At 47.3% G+C, this 21,476-nt stretch overlaps 1 protein-coding gene across 1 annotated transcript in view; it reads right to left on the bottom strand.

The window, feature by feature from the left end:
• Positions 1–7,058: 7,058 nt before the first annotated feature.
• Positions 7,059–21,476, bottom strand: part of MAP7D1 (MAP7 domain containing 1) — a 41,524-nt gene continuing 27,106 nt past the window's right edge. Inside the window, exons 10-20 of the mRNA XM_029284943.1 lie at positions 17,637–17,776; positions 16,197–16,318; positions 15,461–15,717; positions 14,392–14,578; positions 13,855–14,014; positions 12,810–12,914; positions 11,165–11,218; positions 10,431–10,484; positions 8,515–8,615; positions 7,773–7,975; positions 7,059–7,069 (exon numbers count right to left, since the gene is read on the bottom strand). Of these exons, the coding sequence (XP_029140776.1) occupies positions 7,059–7,069; positions 7,773–7,975; positions 8,515–8,615; positions 10,431–10,484; positions 11,165–11,218; positions 12,810–12,914; positions 13,855–14,014; positions 14,392–14,578; positions 15,461–15,717; positions 16,197–16,318; positions 17,637–17,776 (1,394 nt within the window). The remainder of the gene's footprint in view (positions 7,070–7,772; positions 7,976–8,514; positions 8,616–10,430; positions 10,485–11,164; positions 11,219–12,809; positions 12,915–13,854; positions 14,015–14,391; positions 14,579–15,460; positions 15,718–16,196; positions 16,319–17,636; positions 17,777–21,476) is intronic.

Below are 21,476 nucleotides of genomic sequence, written 5' to 3'. Positions count from 1 at the left end.
CCCCCCCCCCCCCCAGAGAAAGAAATATTTTGGGAAATACTTTAAAAGATAGAATATATTTCCCTAAAGCAGGGGTAGGCAATCTGGGCTCTTTTTATGACTCCTGGACTTCAACTCCCAGAATTCCTGAGCCAGCATGGCTCAGCTTGGAAACTTCTCCCTTTCTCCTCAGCGTGGCTGGCTCAGGAATTCTGGGAGTTGAAGTCCAAGAGTCATAAAAGAGCCAAGGTTGTCTACCCCTATCCTAGGACGAAGATTAAGAGCCGGGGTCTTCAAACTTGGCCCTTTTATGACTGGTGGGTTTCAACTCCCAGAATTCCTGAGCCAGCATGGCTCAGCTTGGAAACCTCTCCCTTTCCCCTCAGCATGGCTGGCTCAGGAATTCTAGGAGATGAAGTCCACGAGTCACAAAAGAGCCAAGGTTGCCTACCCCTGTCCTAGACCTAGGCCGCTTTATGACTCGTGGACCTCAACTCCCAGAATTCCTGAGCCGGCTCAGTATGGCAACCTCTCCCTTTCCCCTCAGCATGGCTGGCTCAGGAATTCTGGGAGTTGAAGTCCACGAGTCATAAAGCGGCCTAGGCCTAGGGCAGGGCTTTTCAACCAGTGGTACGGGTACCACCTGTGGTACATTGGCACCTGGCAGGTGGTACATTGGCACCTGGCAGTAGCGGGGGAGGGGAATGAGAGTGCCACCAAGCAGGCAGGCAGGTGTCTTGCTCGGCTGTGCCTTGGGGGGCACTTTTTTCAGTGCCATTGTAACTTCGAACAGTCACTAAGCCAGTGGTTCTCAACCTTTTTAATGCCGCGACCCCAACCGGTCGTAAGTCGAGGACTAAACCGGTCGTAAGTCGAGGACTACCCAACCTGTCGTAAGTCGAGGACTTTCCCTGCCCGGGAGCGCCGCGCATGCGTGGTTCCGCCCCTTGCGCTGGCCGAGGTGTAGCTGGCAAGCGGCAGAGACGGAGCAGGACGACCACCAGCTGGCCCAGCCCAAGGGAGGTAAGGCACCTGCCGGAAAAGGGGAAAAAAATGGCGGACAGCCTTGCTTGGCGACCCCCGTGAAATGGTTGATCAACCCCAAATGGGGTCCCGACCCACAGGTTGAGAACCACTGCACTAAGCAAACTATTGTAAGTCGAGGACTACCTGTACTTTATCACTTTTTTCCTTTTTTGGGGGGGGCATCAAGTTTTTGACCCCTTGCTAGGTGACTGGTGGTACTCGGATATTGCCATATCCTAAAAGTGGTACAATGGGTGAAAAGGTTGAAAAGCCCTGGCCTAGGGCACGGGTAGGCAACCTTGGCTCTTTTATGACTCGTGGACTTCAACTCCCAGAATTCCTGAGCCAGCATGGCTCAGCATAGAAACCTCTCCATTTCTCCTCAGCGCGGCTGGCCCAGGAATTCTGGGAGTTGAAGTCCACGAGTCATAAAAGAGCCAAGGTTGCCTACCCCTGCCCTAAAGGATTTTAAAGGTAGAAACCAACCCCCCCCCCCAAGTCTCTCTGTCCCAGACAGAAACCAAGTCTGCAAATTGCAGATGTGATAATCTTGTCAGACTGGAGTCAGGAAACTGGGATTAGGAAGAAAGATACCCAGAATCAACACCAAAAATCTAAGAATCATCATCCACAGCCCCAGGGAAGCAGGATATGACCCTTGGGACTTAATAGGATTAACCCACCACCATCAGAATACCAGAAAGGCACCCACAGACTCAGTTTGTGTTTGCAGACCTTATCCTTTGATATGTGGATTGGGTCTGGGCAACTTACTTGAGGAAGTTTGCTAATGTTAGTTGATTAACTTAGTTTCAGCTTGACTGTTAATAATCTAGCAGAGACAGTGATTCTCAGACCATTGTGGATTCTGTTAATATTTTAAGGGGAAGATGGAAACAGTACACAGAATAAAATATATTTGGGTATCAAACTTCTCACAAGAGTCAAGAAAAGAGAAAGAAACGTCCAAAGAAGCCATTTCCAGTCTTTTTTGCAGCATACAAACATAACTCCTACCTAACTCCTAATTCCTCCTTCCTTCCAAACAGCTCTGGTTCATCAATCCAAAACTCGCCTTTCGAAGCTTGGAAAGCCAGATGGGATAACACAATTGCAGTGGTGAGCCAGCATTCATAGTGTTAAGAGGATTTTCCTTACACATTTACAGTATGTTTAAATTAAGGATTGTTGAAAGACAGCATAAATGAGCACAGCAGGTTGGCAAGCCGTCATAAAGGAAGACAAATATTTTATATATTTGAAGATATATGCCTAGGAAAGACGAGATGCTTCTTTGCAAGACATTTGTGGTTAATTATAGACGAGGAAACATCCCTTTTAGCAGAATATGGAAAAAAGTAAGAACTGCACAGGAGGAAGATAGGTAGCTCTTGGCTTATGGCCATAATTGAGTCTGCAGTTTTGGTTCTAAGGTAATAATAATAATAATGATGATGATGATGTTGATGATGATGATGATGATGATGATGGAAGGTACCTTGGAGGTCATCTAGTCCAACCCCTGCTGCTCAGGCAGGAAACCCTATACCGTTTCGGACAAATGGCTGTCCAGTCTCTTCTTAAAAACTTCAAGTGTTGGAGCATTCACTGCTTCTGGAGGCAGGTTGTTCCACTGGTTCTAACTGTCAGGAAGTTTCTCCTTAGTTCTAGGTTGCTTCTCTCCTTGATTAGTTTCCATCCATTGCTTCTTCTCCTGCCTTCAGGGGCTCTGGAGAATAGCTTGACTCCCTCTTCTTTGGGGCAGCCCCTGAGATATTGGAACACCGCTATCCTGTCCCCCCTCGTCCTTCTCTTCATTAAACTAGACATACCCAATTCCAGCAACCATTCCTTATATGTGGTTGTGACAGTTCTTAGTGGGTTACCATGTGACCACACTCAATTTTACAACCTGTTTTGCAGTAGTTGTTAAGCAAACATTATTTGCTATGAGACATTGTGGTCACATGACTGTGGGGGAGGGGGTGGCCATGGGAACTTTTTGGGGGGGCTCTGTCATAAGTCACTGGTTATTAAGTTGAGGAGTACGTGTATTGCAATAAGTTAATACATTCCATTTGATAATGACTAGCTAAATCTTTCAACTGAAAACCTGTTTTACTAAATTTCTACACCACCCAGATGACTCTATAAGAGTAAGAAGAGACTGGACAGCCATTTGTCCGAAATGGTATAGGGTTTCCTGCCTGAGCAGGGGGTTGGACTAGATGACCTCCAAGGTCCCTTCCAACTTTATTATTATTATTATTATTATTATTATTATTATTATTATTATTATTATTATTATTATTATTGAGCTAGGAGAGCAATCCACTCTGGCTGCCATCCCGTGTTACATGGGTTGAGCAAATATATTTTCGATGACCTCCGTTGATCATCTGGCATATTTTATCGAATTCTTGGATTGGCACAAACTGGGGGAAAGATTGGACAATGGAATATTTATTTGGTTCAGGTTTACTGCTGTTGGAGAAAACATTTTGAAGATCTCTTGACCGTTACCCATTGGGCCTCTGCTCTTCAGGGAAAGATGGAGTTGAGATGGCCAAAAATATAACAGGCATCAAGAATGCAACCCCTTTTTAAAACGTTGACTCTACAGTTGATTCACAAAAGCTGCGTGGACTTACATGTGCAGAGTTCCAGCTACTTTATTATAGTCTGTCTATAATGCAGAATTTCCCCAGTCTGGCAGCTCTCTCTTGGGAACAATTATATAAGACTTTAAAGAATTCAGGGAGGGTTGCCTGGTTCTTTATGGTTCCGCAGTGACTTGATCCCTCCTCCCTGCCTGCCAGGGTGCTTCCAAAGAACAACACTGATTTCTGTTTTGACAGGAGATCTAGAAGGCTGGCTATTGCAGGGAGCCCTGGGCCAAGGGGTGGGGCAGCTGCACAGAGGCGTAATGTTATGTGGAAAAAAACCTTGGGAGACTCAGGCTAAGAGACGCTGCCAAGGGAGGGAATGGTTAGAATGGCCAGAGAAAGCATAACCTGCGTGGGTCAAGGTTGAAAAACTCTGTTCTGATTGGTGCTGGCAGGATCTTAATTCTGGACTGGCAAAAATACCACCGAGCTTGGTCAGCATGACCAATTCCAGGGGGCACTTTTGGGGTGGACATAAAAAAATCTTTCAAACCTTTTGGAGATTCTGTGACTGAGGGAGGTTTTGAACCCGGGTCTCCCCGATACCAGTCCAGCACCTTAAAACACGATCCCACATCAGTTCTCTTTCCCAGATCCCCGTTTGGCTCAGTAGTACCATCCAAAAGGGTTGTCTTTGTTGTCATCTTTCATCTTTCCAATCTCTCTTTTGTTTTAATTCTTGGATTTCCTGGTGGTCTTCTATCCATGTAATAACCAAGTCAAATTTGACTTCCCACTTAAACAAGTTTTAGCAAGACAGGAGGCACTTCATGTGTGTGTGTGTAGGGTGTGTGTGTCTGTGGTTTCCCCAAGTTCTTGCAGAGGGTTAAAAAGAAATTTGTTCTCAGGCATAGGTCCAACCTCGTCTGTGTTTTCCATTTCAAAACAAGACAGCAATGAATCATTCATGTGCCGCAGTTGCTCTTTTGAGATCTGAAAGATGTTTTAGAAGCTGCAATGTGGTGATTTGGACTTACCGATGGAAGTCTTTGTCCACAGCTCGGCCAGGGAATCTGAGAGGGGGTTATCTCCTCCCCTGCCATAAACCGGAGATATCCTTTCGCTCTAAACCAGTCTTCTCGCCCCACAATGCCCATCCTCAATGCTCAATATTGGACCTCAATGCCCATCATCTCCAGGCAACATTTGGAATGAAGGTTATTTTAGCAGAAGGTTATTTGGAATGAAGGTTATTTATCTCCTCCCGGTTCTGTTGGCCGGGGAGGAGATCCTACACATCTGTCTGGTGCCACTTTTGTGAATTTGAGCTGAGGCACAAGGCTCCCTTCAGGAGAGCTTTCCTATCTTGGCAACTTCCAGATGTGACCATTGTTCTTAGCAGCAGCCACATTAGGGAAGTCCTTGATGCTCTCTGAGCTCTTTTAGCATTACATATAGCATTACAGCATTTAGGCTTATATACCACCCCATAGCATTTTATAGCAGAGGTCCCCAACCTTGGCAACTTGAAGACTTGTGGACTTCAACTCCCAGAATTCCTCAGCCAGCTTGGCTGACTGAGGAATTCTGGGAGTTGAAGTCCACAAGTCTTCAAGTTGCCAAGGTTGGGGACCCCTGCTTTATAGTATTCTCTGGGCAGTTTACAGTTAGAAGCATTATCTGCGTATTGTCCCCAACAATTTGGGTTCTCATTTTACCAACTTCAGAAGGATGAAAAGCTGAGTCAAGGATCAAACTCCTGGCAGTGGGCAGAGTTTGCCTGCAATGCTGCACTTTAACCACTGCGCCACCAAATCGATATTGCTTATGCCTGTGTGTCTGTTGATGGCTAATTTGTCGGAGTGTCAGGCTTCCAGAAATTCTCCAGTATTTTTGGCTTAGCTTGGTCTATGAGAGCCAGAGTTTCCCATGTCAACTGGGAAATTAGTCATCTACCTTTAGAGTCCTCTGGACATAGACACAGGCTATCTACGAGACTGCCTTTTCCTAAGGATGTCTACCTGTCCTACCAGGTCAGATGAGATGGACACTCCCTTCCCCTAAATTTTGCCACCTGATGGGATCTAGGAAGCATGCCTTTTCCGTGGCAGCCCTGCCCTATGGAACTCTTTGCCCCATGAAGTTCAGCAGGCCTTTGCCCCCCCCAGCCTTCCGCAAAGATTTAAAGACCTGGTTTCCCCCCCCCCCAAATGCTGGGAGGAGAGTAGATAAATCACCCTTTAGCACTTGGATCTGATGCCAGGTTTATGTTGTTTTTTAAGGTTTTCATTGGTTTGGCTTTATAGTTTTAATATGATTTCATGTGTCTTTTGGTGTTTGATTGGGAGCCAACCAGAGTTAGTTGAAAGCTGGATGGCTACGTAAGTGTTCTCAATAAACAAACTGGGGGAGTTTGATTATTTATTTGTTGCATTTATATGTCGCCCCTCTCAGTCTGCAAGGCTACTCGGTTCAGGTTCCCCCCCCCTCTAAAAAGAGGTGCAAACCAGGTTTAAGAAGACCATCTTAGCAGAGTAAGCAGGACATTTTCCCCCCCAGTTGGCCAATGTCAGTCACAAAGAAGAGACGCCCCTCCCTTGATTTCTCCTTTTTATTGTCCACAAAGGTTGCTCAGAGGCATAATACTGTCACCGTGACATTGAGCGCAGCAGCCCCCGTCAATGCCCCACCGAGAAACAGCAGCACCCCCTCCTCAAAAAAAAAAAAAAAAAAGCACAGTGTGTTGGACGATGGCAGCTGCTGAGTCGCTAACAGTGCACACACACATACACTCACACACAGCCACACAATGTTGCCCATCTCCTGGCTGAGACCGACAGGGAGAGGTCTTTAAATAAGAGATCTAGATCCATGTTTCTCAACCTTGGCTGGCTGGCTGGCTGGCTGAGGAATTGGTAGAGTTAAAGTTGTCCAGGTTAGGAAACACTGATCTAAATGCTTCCCGTTAGCCGGAACACACACTTGCCTGCAACACTGACACACCCTTGTTTAGGAAAACCCTTCTGGAGTTGGGGGGTCTGATCTCCCCGTCTCGCGATCTGGCCCTCACCTAAAAATGCAGCCCCTCTCCCCAAGGGGCAGCCAGATCACAGAGGCGCAGTCCTCCTGCTAACATCAAAGTTTATATACATTATTCACATCCTTTGTTACCCAGCCAGTTAAATAACTATGTGGTTATATAGTGTTGAAGATGAGCTATGAGATGGGGGTCAGTCTGATAAGGTGCTTATTAAAAAAATAATACTAGTCATAAAATGAGGACAGGAAGAAGAGTGAGTGAGTCCACAGGGCTGGCACCCCAGCCTGGCTCCTTGCGTTGCCCTCAAGTCCACAGAGGGGCAGAATTCGCCCCAGGTCGTCCTCCTCCTCCATTCTAACGTAGCCTGCAGCTGGCCCGCTGTTGCCCCCGTCCTTTGGCATCCCCCTCTACAGAACTTCTGCAGGAGGAAAAGAAAAGAGACAAATCAGAAATTTGGAGGACTAAAACGCTCCAGCTTTGACCCAGCCAAGCTTCCCTGTACAAGACAGGACTGAATGTAGGTAGTCCTCCAGTTACAATGGATGGAAACTAACCAAAAAGAGAAGCAACCTAGAACTAAGAAGAAACTTCCTGACAGAACAATTAACCAGTGGAACAACCTGCCTCCAGAAGCAGTGAATGCGCCAACACTGGAAGTTTTTAAGAAGAGACTGGACAGCCATTTGTCCGAAATGGTGTAGGGTTTCCTGCCTGAGCAGGGGGTTGGACTAGGTGACCTCCAAGGTCCCTTCCAACTTTATTATTATTATTATTAAGCGAAATCAATGGGAAAGCTGGATTCGCTTAATGGCCATGGGATTCATTTAACAACTGCTTGAAATTGGGTAATAAAGGTTGTAAGATCCGGCGTGACTCACTTAACAACCGCCTGGCTTAGCATCGGAAAGTCTGGCCCCAACTGTGGCCGTAAGTCGAAGCGTTCTGTACTCTATGAGCTGTTAGGGAGGGGCTGTCCTCATCCTTTTTCTCTCCCACAATATCTGGGCTGAGTTGCCTCTTGACTCCTCTGGAATGCAGCCCCTCCCTCCTGGGAGCCCGCCTCCCTACTGAACCCCATTGGACAGAAGATGCTCTGTGCTGGAGAATGGCAGCGACCTTACCTGTCACCTGGGGCGCCTTGGCCACGGCGTTGTTGAGGAAGGGCTCCTTGTTGGCAAAAGGCAGGATGGGCTCATCGGCCACGCTTAGCCCGGACCCTGCAGGGTGCTCCCGTCCACCGGGCTCCTGGGGAGAGGGGAAGCCATTCTCATGCTTGCTGGACTGCAGGCCGTTCACCAGGGCCAGGGTGGGGTTGATGGGGGAGCTGCAGCGGAAAGAGAAGTGGGGGTGAAGTCACGGCATCCTCAAGGAGACGCGGAGGAAGGCAAAGGTGGGCAGAAGGGAGAACACCCAGATCTACATTCTGGAGAGCAGATCTTTGCACACAACACACAGGTGCTGACACACAAGAAATCTTTGCTTTAGCCCCCAAGGGTTCTTCCTTGGATTGGCGGAAGGACTTTTGAGCTGGCTGGGGAATTCTGGGAGTTGAAGTCCTCACATCTTCAAGTTGCCAAGATTGAGAAACACCCATCTGGATAATTTGGCCGATCTTGAAAAAAGCTCAGCTGGTTGGACCTGATTAGTAGCTGGATGGAGGAATACCAGAAAAATCCAGGGCATTCCAAAAGGGAAAGCTTTAGCGGCCCTGGCCTTATCGTTGACAAGAAAACCCCCTAGATGCGTGAAGCTCCACTTGAGGGAGGCCTTTATCGTTTTATAGCAACAAAGAAGGGGATTCTGGGAAAGTATCTGCCGTGGCATTCCTGTAACGTTCCGATCGGTCTTTTCAACTCTACATACCTGTGCTGCATGCCTTCCGGACCTGGCCCTTTGCGACCGGCTGGACTTGAGGGTTGCATCTCGGGCAGTTCTTCTTCCTTGGGAAGACTTCCGGGATATTTCTTGCTATCTGAAAATGGAAGAAAATCTTCTATTAAGCCCCCTGGAGGCCACAGAATAGTAAAAGAAATAGCAATAGCACTCAAGACTAATATACCGCTTCACAGTGCTTTACAGCCCTCTCTGAGCAGTTTTCCAGAGTCAGCCTATTGCGCCCCCCCCCCAACAATCAGGGTCCTCATTTTACCGATCTCGGAAGGATGGAAGGCTGAGTCAACCGTGAGCCGATCAGGATCGAACTCCAGGCTGTTTGCCTGCTACACTGCATTCTAACCACGGCACCACAAGGAAAGGAGGGGAGAAATAGCAATAGCACTTAGAGCACGGGTCGGCAACTCGCAGCTCCGGAGCCACATGTGGCTTTTTGAGCCTTTTCCTGTGGCTCCCAGCCTCTGCCATTTGCAGAAAGAGAGAGAGAGAGAGAGAGGCACTTGTGCTTCCCTTCTCTCTCTCTCTCTCTGTGCGTGTGTGTGCGTGTGTGTGTGTGTGTGTGTGTAAAAGAGAGTGGCCTCACGCTGTTCTCGGACAAGCTGACAAGCTTATTAGGTGGGGCTTCTGCCTTTGCTGCGTCTCAGCAGGAAGCAGCAGTTCTCTCTCTCTCTCTCTCTCTCTCTCTCTCTCTCTCTCTCTCTCTCTCTCTCTCTCTCTCTCTCTCTCTCTCTCTCTCCCTCCCTCTCTCTCTCTCTCTCTCTCTCTCACTGAGTGGGGGAAGAGGACTGGCAGACCAAGGGCAGGAGAGAGCCAGCCCAATAAGAATGTGTGTCAGCTTGTCCGAGAACAGCGTGAAGCCAGCTTGCCAGGTGAGCAGAAGATTGGAGAGAGGGGGGAGAGAGAGGGAGGGAGGCAAAGAGAGGGAGAGAGAGAGGGAGGGAGGGAGAGAGAGAACTTATGCACAGCAGCCTCTATTTCTTTTTAACTAAACTCTTCAATCAAGCTCCTCTCCCCTTGCGCGTGCGTGCACACGCACAAGTTTTGCGGCTCCCAGTGTTTTCTTTTCTCTGGGAAACGGGTCCAAGTGGCTCTTTGAGTGTTTAAGGTTGCCGACCCCTGACTTAGACTAATATACCGCTTCACAGTGCTTTACAGCCCTCTCTAAGCAGTTTACAGAGTCAGCCTTTTGCCCCCCAACAATCCAGGTCCTCATTTTACCGACCTGGGAAGGATGGAAGGCTGAGTCAACCTTCAGCCACTCAGGATCGAACTGCTGGAGTGAGTAGTGAGTTAGCCTGCAGTGCTGCAGGCCAACTGCTGTGCCCCCACGGTCCTCCCAGGACCTCCTCCTCCGCCTTCCCCCCCAAAAAAAGAAAGCTGGAGTTCTTAATGGGGCCCCAAATGAATCTATATTCATCACGGGGAGTCTAGGAGCAGAGTTCATTAAAAAAAAAAAAGAGAAATAGGCTCACGAGATTACAGGTAGTCCTCAATATATGACAACAGCTGGGACCAGAATTTCCATTGCTAAGCAAGGCGGTTGTTAAATGAATCACATGGGCCTTAAAGCGAATCCAGCTTCCCCCGCTGACTTTGCTTGTTGGAAGCCAGCTGGGAAGGTCACAACTGTTGATCTCGTGACCCTGGGATGCTGCGACCGTTGTAAGTACGTGGTGGTTGCCAAGCCCCTGAATTTTGAGCGTGTGATTATGGGAATGCGTGTGATGGTCACAAGTGGGAGGACCAGTTGTCAAATCGCTTTTTCCGGGGTGGCTGCAACTTCACACGGTTGCTGAACGAATGGTGCTAAGTTGAAGACAACCTGTAATCCGATTTCATAGGGAGGATATTGAAGGATGCAGAAAGGGATTCTCACCTGGACACACTCCACCCCCTTGCTTCCCTTCCTTGCCGTTCACCATCTTCTTGTCCTCTTTCTTCTGCAAAAAAAGGAGTGGAGATCTATTTAAGGGAGAAGGAAGCAAGTCTTCAGCCAGTATGTTGGCGGAGGTTCACGCTTGCTATCATCTCGTGGAAGGAAGGAAGGAAGGAAGGAAGGAAGGAAGGAAGGAAGGAAGGAAGGAAGGAAGGAAGGAAGGAAGGAAGGAAGACTCACGAATGAAGGCAAATATACGTGTCCCAGGATAATGTTGCAAGATCCAATCTGGGTCGGTCAGCGTGGCCAGAGGCTCTGTCTTCCCAGGTTTCGGACTTGTGCTGGAGCCCACCTTCAGGGAATTTCTACTGGAATACATGCTTTGGGCTATATAAAGCTCGGAAGAGTAATCCTCTGGTCACGGTGCCTGATCCAGATTGCAAGGAAAACTCTCCACTGTTTCTGGGCCTCTGCAAAGGCCCCCGAGTTGGTGGGGTGCCAGAGACCCAAGGTTGCCCTATCGTAAGAGGGGCACAGCAGACTGGCAGACCCAAAGCTTCTGTGGAGCAGCTGGGCATAAATGTTTTAAGAGCCTTGGGAGAGCCCAGGATGAATTGCGCTCCCGTTCATCCAGAAGGAGGGCTGCTCTCTGCTACCTCTTCCGTAGGCATCACCCTATCTAAGGCCAGAAACAGCAGCTCATGATCCTCTCATCTGCCGGAAGAGGCCAGGAAAATCAATCACCCGTGCATCAGCTCCATCGGCTTTTCGTGTCCGTTTCATGATCTCTTCCAGGCGCTGCAAGGAGAAAAACAGAACAAGATGGTCAAAAAGAAGAAGAAAAAAGGCCCTATTGAAATGCAAAAATTTGCTGCCTCGCCAGCCACAACAGGAGGGGAAGCCTGATTTTATAAAACAGTGAGACGATACAGGGATTTATTTGGATGTTTTGCTATGAGGTAAGGTATGCGAGAAGATCCTGTACGTTTTTCCGAACCAGAAGGATTCACACGGGGAATCCTGAGCAAGATTCAGGATCCTGAACAAGAATTACATTCCACCATTGAAGTGTTATCCCAGTACACTTGGGACCAGGATTTCCACCGGTTGTTCAGTGAGTCGCACCCAATTGTGTGACCTTTTTGCGATGGTTGTTAAGCAGATCACGGCAGTGGCTAAGCGAATCATGAGATCGTTAAGCAAACTCTGGCTTTTCTCATTGACTTTGCTTGTCAGAAGCCAGTTGGGAAGGTTGCAAATGGCAATCTCAAGACCCCTGAACCATACAACCGTTGTCAACACTGCTAATATTGAATATTCTTGCTTTGACAAAATATGCAGAACTGTCTGGTACTTTTGAGTTAATTCAGATGAGAATGAGGAGAGAAAAGCCCATGGAAGTGAATCTTTGCCCTCCAGGTTAATTGGAAGATGAGAATCATGACCCCAAAATAGGGGAGGGGAAATGCCTGGAATGTTATGTGCAAAGGAAGGGAAATTCAGATCTTGGCATGATATCATGTGTCTGACTAATGAAACACTTCAAAGAACTTTCAGGCATGGTTTAACCTAAAAAGCCTTTTATTAGTGTAAAGGAGTGTCAGCACGGCATGGCGATTGCCAAGATCTGAATTTCCCTTCCTTTGCACATAACATTCCAGGCATTTCCCCTTCCCTATTTTGGGGTCATGATTCTCATCTTCCAATTAACCTGGAGGGCAAAGATTCCCTTCCGTTCCCTTCTGTGGGCTTTTCTCACCTTTCTCATTCTCATCTGAATTAACTCTGAAAGTACCAGACAGTTCTGCATATTTTGTCAAAGCAAGAATAGTCAATATTAGCAGCGTTGACAACCGTGGTCCATGGATGCTGGTTGCCAAGCGCTTGAATCTTGACCGCATGACGGGGTGGGTTTTAACTGTGCTTGCCAATGAAATTGAATTTAACCAAAGACGTCACGACTTTCTGATTGCAACTCTTTAAAATCCAGTAGTTCAAGCACCCACAACCAGACCCACACGTGTTGTCGAGTACAAATAAGCTACTTTATTGCTTTGTGCCTATTTCCCAGGAATCTTCCTAGACTGGCAACTTGGGGAAAGACTAGATAAGTCTAATTGCCTTCAAGGGAAGGTCAGGCCTCTTGTCTCTTGTGTTTACATACCGACTCCAGACTATTCCCCATTTGACCCCCTCCTCCTGCCTGGGATGGTTGCCCTCCAACCCAGTGGCTAAGACCAGCTGGCCTGCTGGCTTTGGAAGCAAATTCCCAAGTGCCCCCTTCTCCTTTACAGAATAAAGCTGTTATGGAGGTTTCCACGACTTGCGTGATTAATTGGCGCAGCACTCCAGGGGCAACTGAGCAGGGATTCTGGGGCAACCCTCTTACCTTCTTCCTCTCCAGCCGCTCTTGTTCTTCCTTCTGGAAATGTTTTTCCCGTTCCACTCGCTGGCGTTCAGCCTCTTCCCGGGCCCGAGCCTCGGCTTCCTCCTTCTGCAAGGAAGGAGAGGAGAGGTGAGCACCCGCCGTGCAAGGGAAGGCTCACCCCCATGCCCCTATTTCCAGCCACTGCAGAAGGACCAGGAGAGCAAGGGTGGAAGAAAGGTAGGACTTTCTGAGTCAGATTTCCCCCGCTCCCAAGAATGAGAGAAAAAAGGCAGGTCTTCTTGCCAGACCATTTGGGAAATTCAGGGGTCCCTCCCTGTAAAGGGGAAGGAAGTTAATAACAACAACAATAATGATGATGATGATGATGTAATAACATCAAATATCCACATCTGCCTATCCTAGGTCCTTGGGAAGGACTCGACAGGTAGACAAAATGCCAAATCCAGTCTGAACATCTGGCTGACTGTGTGATGATTAATAATAATAATAATAATAATAATAATAATAATAATAATAATAATAATAATAATAATAATAATAATAATAATAATAATAATAAATAAAGTTGGAAGGGACCTTGGAGGTCATCTAGTCCAACCCCCTGCTCAGGCAGGAAACCCTATACCATTTCAGACAAATGGCCCTCCAGTCTCTTCTTAAAAACTTCCAGTCTTGGAGCATTCACCGCTTCTGGAGGCAGGTGGTTCCACTGGTTAATTGTTCTAACTGTCAGGAAGTTTCTCCTTAGTTCTAGGTTGCTTCTCTCCTTGGTTAGTTTCCATCCATTGCTTCTTGTCCTGCCTTCTGGCGCTTTGGAGAATAGCTTGACTCCCTCTTCTTTGTGGCAGCCCCTGAGATATTGGAAGTCTGCTATCATGTCCCCCCTCGTCCTTCTCTTCCTTAAACTAGACATACCCAATTCCAGCAGCCGTTCCTCTCAGCAGGACAGGTGGTCCTTGTTTAGCACCTGCCTCGTTTAGTGACCGCAGTTAGGATGGTAATGAAAAAAGTCACCTTAGGACCAGTCCCCCAATTCATAACGCACCTGCTTCTGCAGCCGTTCTTGTTCCTCTTGCTCCGCCCGAGCTCGTTCCTGGGCCTCCTGCTCCTCCTGCCGGGCCTGCTGCTCCTCCAGCCTAGCCAGCTCAACCTGCTGCTGTAGGCGGTCTCTGGCTTCTTGCTGGGCCCTCTCCTCCACTTGGCGCCTGCCGGACGTCAAAGAGTCAAATATCTCAGCTCAAACCACACACAAAAAAAAAAAGAAGAAGAAGAACAATGGAAAGCACCCGCTGAGGGCATCTTAGCACGGCCCAGAATCAATACGCTTGCACTGCAGAAACCTAACTCAGAGTATGTACAGAGAAAATAAAACTCTGCACATGTTCCACCTCACCATCTTGTTTTACCAGTTTCTAGGTTATCTCATCCCTTCCTTCCCTAAGAGATGAGATACTTGACCTCGAATGAGATGAGATGAGATACTGGCTGGTCACCTGAAAGCTAATTGTGCCCGACTCTCCAGGGGAAAAAAAAAAACGCATCCTCCTCCACGAGGCCTAGAAACCTCGCGTGTAAAACTCACCGCTCCTGTTCCTCTCGCTCCTTCCGTTCCTGCTCCTCCCGCTCCCGCTGTTCCCGTGCTTGCCGCCTTTTCTCAGACAGCAGTCTAGCAGCTTCTTCTCGGTCTGTGGTGCCAGCCATTGGCTTGCCTGGCGTTGGAGGAGGAGGTGGAGGCATCAGGCTGGCAGCCCCAGAGGGGGCAGCGACATCTACAGAATGCCAAGCTTAGGGTTAGGCCTCTTGTCCCCGAAGGAGCTTCCCCACCAGTTATCTCCACCCAGGGATCACATTCCTAACGGAAGGGAAGATGTAGCTTGATTGTGGTGAGGGTCTCAGATGGTTAAGGGAGCCCAGAGACTGCTTGCTGGATGGTTTTGGATAGCCATCATGGCTACAGTCACACAGCGCTCTTAAGCTGAGGCTATTTTAACCTGTTGCTAAACTAACCAAGACGGCATGCTTACATAACAGGCGCAGCCCCCAAAAATACTAACCCGAGGCTAACACTGTCCAGGCTAGACAAGTTGTGCAAAAGCAGCCGAGCTTCACCTGCCTGGATGGTCATTAAATGAATCTGTGGTCATTAAGAAAACCAGCAGTTCACTAGAGGCACAGTTCTGCCGAAAACTGGAAGTGCTAGTTTTTAGGAAAACCGTCGTAAAACACGGTCACGTGTCTGCAGGACAATGCAAACGACTGCAAATGCAGCCGTGTCGCTGAGCACCCAACATTCAGTCACGTGGCCAACCATTGGATCTTTGAATTCGGGTTGTAAGTCTCCTTTTAGGGGCTGGTCATAACTCTGAAGGGTTGTAAGCAGTGGTGGGATTCAGCCGGTTCGCACCAGTTCGGCAGAACCAGTAGTTAATTTTTTTGTTGCCCAGACCCAGACCTCCGGAAGCGGCATCCACACAGAGAACCGGTTGTTCACCTATTTGAATCCCACCACTGGTTGTAAGTCAAGGACTCCCTGAATAAATTTTCAGAATGCAATTGTTAATTCTTTAATGTCCGGCTCTATGCCTTGTTTTATTGGACCGCGTTAGTCTTGGACTGCAATTCAGTGTTAACTAACACCAAGTAGGACCCACCTGTTGGTGTCTCGTTGCTCCCGGTTGCCTTCAGGCTCTCCTCCGGGGCTGGAGAAGCCGCCCCACATTCCTTGGGTTCATTCTTGCGTTCACGGGCCTTCGGTTGGCCCTCGGGCTCCCTGCGAGCTCGTCTCTTGGGTGAAGACTGGGCACTGCGAGCCAGGCTTGACCGGTGTGAAATGCTGGGTCCCGGGCTTGGCGAGGCAGGGCGCTGTTTGGCCACAGCTGGTGAGGCTGGTCTGGGCTTGGGGCTTGGGCTGCCAAAGGGAAGCATAAAGGAGATGGCATTAGAGACACGGTGAAGGAATAGAATATATGTAGTGGAGTTGAATGGAATAGAATAGAATAGAATAGAATAGAATATATGGCATGGCATGGCATGGCATGACATATAGAATAGAATAGAATAGAATAGAATAGAATAGAATAGAATAGAATAGAATGGCATGGCATATAGAATAGAACAGAACAGAATCTTTATTTAGTTATTTGACCACATCAAAAGTATAAAATATAAATATCTAAGTAGATGCCAAGAAAGCAACAGGATGTGTTCATAGCAAGTCATTACCTTTACAGTTAACCCCAATCTGATTTAAATATTCCATCCTCTTTGAAATAGCCTTTGATATACACCTCCCACAGTCAGACATGACCGCAAAGTTGGTTTCTTAAAGTCCATTTGGCCAGTGCTAAATTAATTCTGCATCTCATCAAGATCCCTATGACTTCTTACCTGCCTTCAGGTACGTGCAGCTGACGCGCCTGGCTAGAAGGCGTAGAGTAGCGTTTGCGGAGGGCTAAGGCACTCTTTTCTTGGGCATTTTCCCGATCCTTGTCTTTCTTTTCTTTCTTTTTCTGCTGGTGAGAATAGGAGAAGAAAGAGTCATAAAGCAGAACCCACTTTGACGATGGAGAAGCAGTTCTCCAGAGCTGTGGGCCGAATCGGGTCACACTAACATCATCTTCAAAGCAGGAGGTTGTTGAAGCCAGNGGAGGGCTAAGGCACTCTTTTCTTGGGCATTTTCCCGATCCTTGTCTTTCTTTTCTTTCTTTTTCTGCTGGTGAGAATAGGAGAAGAAAGAGTCATAAAGCAGAACCCACTTTGACGATGGAGAAGCAGTTCTCCAGAGCTGTGGGCCGAATCGGGTCACACTAACATCATCTTCAAAGCAGGAGGTTGTTGAAGCCAGCGCTTCTCAATCTTGGCAGTGTATGAACTTCAACTCCCAGAATTCCCAGTACTTTAAGATGGGTGGAAGTCTCCAAATTGCCAGTGTACTGTACCTGTCTGTATAGTCAGTTGCTTAGCAACCGAAAGCTATTTGGTTTTCATCCCTCTCTCCAGGCAACAGCAGAACATACAAAGCTGGGATGTACGTAGCATTTGGCTATTGGGTGTCTCTCTCCCACCCCCATACTTCAGGTTTGAAATTCAGGCATCCCTTTCTATCAAAGAGGCCAGGACTCGGGTTTAATTTAGGAAGTAGACTATGATTAGTCTGAGAATGAAGAGAATCCTGGAAAAGAGCCACTGAGAAGACCATTTTCATTTTCCATTGGATGAAACGTCTGCAATTTCCTCAAATTGCTGATCCCCTCAAGGTCGTTACAGTTCTCCTCATCCCAATAGGCAGGTTAAAAATGAGATCAGGTTGGGGAAAGCTGCAGCACTCAAGATCAGGGGGGTCTTCAAACTTGGCCCTTTGATGACTTGTGGACTTCAACTCCCAGAATTCCTCAGCCAGCCCTCAGTTGAAGTCCACAAGTCATCCAAGGGCCAAGTTTGAAGACCCCTGCTCAAGACCATCCCAACTGCTAGTCTCTGTTACTCCTAACAGGAGAGAGGAAACTTTGATGGGAATATAGGTGTGAGCCTAAAGCAGCGTTTCTCAAACTTGGCAACTTTAAGAATTCTGGGAGTTGAAGTCCACAAGTCATCAGAGGGCCAACTTTGAAGACCCCTGCTCAAGACCATAAGGAGAACCAGCCCAACTGCTAGTCTCTGTTACTCCTAACAGGAGAGAGGAAACGTTGATGGGAATATAGATGTGAGCCTAAAGCAGCGTTTCTCAAACTTGGCAACTTTTAAGAATTCTGGGAGTGGCATCCTAGAAGATTTGAGAAACACAGATCTAAAGAGTGGGGATGGTTAAAAAAAATCATAGCAACTTACAGGAGAGGACTGTGGCTTATTCCGGGGCGTTACATCAGGGCTGCTGGTTGCCGGACGCCGTCGCTCTGCGCAACGGTGCACACGCTGGTTTTTGCAGGGGCTTACAGGGCTGGCAGAAGCCGAGCGGGGGCACACGGGTACTGTTGGCAGTCAATGAAAAGAGAAGGTCTGAATCTTTTCTAGGGTTGTTTCACAATACAGGTAATCCTCCATTTACAACTTTGAGCAACCGTTCCAAGTGACGACGTCACTGAATAAAGTGACTTGCGGCTGTTTTTCACACTCACGGCCATTGCAGCATCCCCGTGGTCACATGATCAAAATTCAGATGCTCGGCAACTGGCATGTGTTTATGACAGTTGCAGTGCCCCCAGGGTCATGTGATCAGGTTTGACATTTATCAATAAATTTTTAGCTTATACATATCTTAATTACATTCAGCCTTCATAAACAATCCACATCCTGTTATTAATTTTTACCCAATTTTTAGTTTCTCATCAATATTCCAGTTTAACCTTTGATATTTATAATTTTCAAGCCTTAGGTAAACCAAGATTTCCCTTATCTCAATTCATAACAAAATCTAATATCCCAAATACACATTTTAGTTGTTATTTTCAACTGATTTCCAAGTATTTTAAATGGTAAGTCAAGGACTACCTGTATTCAGTCTGGGAATAAAACCGGAGTTCTGATTCTACAGTACTTAAAAGGTAGCCTGCCATAATGTAGCTGAATGTATCCACAAAACAAGCTTCACCAGGCTGGGAAAGCAATCCATTTTCTCATTTTTGTCCACCTAACCCAAAGGCCTGCATTCACACAGGAGACTGAACCAGAAGACTAAGCCAAGATGAAATCTAATCAAGTTTTTGCAACAGGATGAATGCAAGACCTAGGCTTGTTGTTAACTTGAGATAAGCTATCAAACTAAAAATAACAAAAAAAAAAATTTCTCAATTTATTGTTAAAATAAACTCTTCCTAAAATTGTGAGCAAAATTTCGGAGTGTGGAATTTAGGGAAGCACAGGACACAAAGGCTAGTCTCGTGGCTTTGTGTTAGCCATGGCTTATTCAATCAGCCAAACATGGCATGCTAAGCCATAAACCCTGGTTCACAAATGTAACGGCCGACTTCACGGAACACAAGCTAAAACTAATAAATCAACCCCAGAACGCAACGGCAGTGTTTGCCTGATGCAATTGCAAACCTGTCATTATCTTGGCCTCATCGTGGCTTGCTTGGGATGCTGGTGAACCCACCACGCCCTCCTCTCGATAACACTTTAGCCCCTTCAGGTCATTCTGCTTACCCTGCTCCTTGCCATTGCCGGCCAGCGTCACAGCGCTTCTGCTGCGGGCCAAGAAGGCGAGAGTCGGGGTCATCAGCCGGTCCACGATGCTGCTCTCCCAAGCACTAAGTTGAAGACTACGATCTGGGGAAGGAACAACCAAAGCTTTTGGTTAATCTGGTAGGCTCAGTTCCATCCTGGACCAACCTTCCAGCACCTGAAGTTGCAAAGTTGGATTTCTGGTCTGCAGAGTGTGTGCAACGAGACTAACTTCCCAAGCCCCATTTTCCTCAAAATTGGTAGCTATTACTATCACTATGTCAACGCTGCAAATACTGTATATTCTTGCTTTGACAATATGCAGAACTGTCTGGTATTTTTATAGTTAAATCAGGCAACAGGGAAAGGGGAGAATATAAGGAAAGCCCGGGAAAAAGGAACCGGAAGTGAATCACATCTTCCAAGTTAATTGGAAGATGTGTATCATGACCCCAAAATAGGGGAGGGAAAAATGCCTGGAATGTTATGTGCAACGGAAGAGAAAATCAGATCTTAGCATTCCACCATGCCGTTCTGACATCTCTGTAACCTTAATAAAGGCTTTTAGGAGGAAAAAGAAATGCCTGAAAGTTCTTTTAAGTGTTTCGTTAATCAGACACATGACACACTACAGTTGTACTTCGAGCACCAAAGCACTTCCAGGTTGAAAGGATTAGCTGGTGACATCACCACTGCCCGGAAGATGCCCAGTTAGGGGCTTCTTTCATGTTCTCAAGGTGGTACCCGTCTACCTACTCGCAGTTGCTCACTTTCAAACTGCTGGGTCAACAGGAGCTGGAGCAAGTGATGGGAGCTCACCCGTCACGCAGCACCAACCGGGTCTCAAACACTGCCAATCGTCAGACCAGCATCCTAAACACATGAGCCACCATGCTCCCCAACTTGTAGCTCAGGTGCCACAATGAGATTCCAGTTAGTCGAACCAGGTGTGGAAGGCAGGACTAGCGCAAAGGAACCAGGTTTAAGGAGGTAGAAGAGAAAAGTCGTTGTGCCCGTTGGGACAGGAAATATTGATTATAGGTAGTCCTCAACTTACAACCACAACCGAGCCAAGTTTTCATCGCTAAGCAAGATAGTTGTTAAGTGAGTTTTGCCCCAGTTGTTAAGTCAATCGCTGCAGTTCTTAAGTCAGCCATTCAATCATGAAGCAAATCTGGCTTCACCCATTGATTTTGCTTGTCAAAAGCTGGCTCGGAAGGTTACAGATGATGATCACTTGACCCCGGGACAGTGCAACCATCATAAATACATGCCAGTTGCCATGGGCCCGAATTCTGATCATGGGACCATGGGGATGCTGCAAGGATCATGAGTGTGAAAACCAATCATAAATATTCCATTCTAACTAATGGACTTGTTAGTCTTACGTCTTCCCTTCCCTCCTGCAGCTGAAGTCAACCTACTAATCCTCTCTATGGCCCATGCTGGCTGGGGGATTCTGGGAGTTGAAGTCCACCCATCTTAAAAGTTGGTGAATTGAGAAACACTGCCCTAAAGCAGATATCAGACACTCAAGTTTTACAGACACAAATCTGTTAAAAGATTTGTCGGGGTGGGGTGGGGGTGGAGATAATAGGTTCAGATCATCATTAATCCTGGAACTCAATGGCTGAAAGCTACCCAGCCTGTACTGGCCAATGGGTGGTTTTTGAGAGCTCAGCTCTCAGCATTTTGTCTGCACAAGACCATCGACAATACGGGTGTTGGAGAACCCAGTCCTCATGTTTTGTTCAACTAGCTTTGGTGCGTGTCGTGGCTGACTCGCCACACACCTCTGCTCACAAACAGACAACAGAAACAAAGAAACAGGGAGGGGGAACGGAAAGTATTGGAATGTAAAGGTGGTTTGGGAGAGAATTGAGGGATTCAAGTGGCCCAGGACAGTCCCAACACCCCAAATCAAACGTTGAGAAAACTCCAAGCTGCTCATGAAGGCAGTTGATTGGTGGACAATGAACAGTGGGGAAATCCAGGGGAAAAGGAGGACTTTACCTATGCTGGTTTTCACACGAAAACTTTAGAACTGGCTTTGCTATTTTGGTGCCTATGTGGAATTATCAGCAAAGTTATACTCTTGCTAAAATAATGTCCCTGGAGTTTCTTTTGCTGCATTTACCAAGGGGACGGTTGACAGTGCAGAGGCGGCTCTGGAGGGAGAGACTTTTATTCATTTCATTCATTTCATTTTATTCAATTTGTATCCCGCCCTTCTCCCGAAGGACTCAGGGCGGCTCACAACATTTTTTTAAAACAAAAACAAACCTACAAACCCCACCGAATAAAACCATATTAAAACCAATATTTTAGAGTTGTGATAATTAAAATTTCTAAGAAACCCAATTTAAAATCCTCCCTAGGCCAGGCCCGCTTGTTGGAAAAGCCATGTCTTGAGGGCGCGGCGGAAAGTAAGGAGATCCGGAATCATCCGGATCTCGGGGGGTAGTTCGTTCCAGAGGGCAGGGGCACCCACAGAGAAGGCCCTCCCCC

Source organism: Protobothrops mucrosquamatus, unplaced genomic scaffold, assembly GCF_001527695.2.
Source record: "Protobothrops mucrosquamatus isolate PMUCROS unplaced genomic scaffold, P.Mucros_1.0 scaffold1131, whole genome shotgun sequence".
Taxonomy (NCBI): Eukaryota; Metazoa; Chordata; class Lepidosauria; order Squamata; family Viperidae; genus Protobothrops; species Protobothrops mucrosquamatus.
Note: the sequence above shows the minus strand (reverse complement) of the source record. Positions and strands in the feature narration are given on the sequence as shown.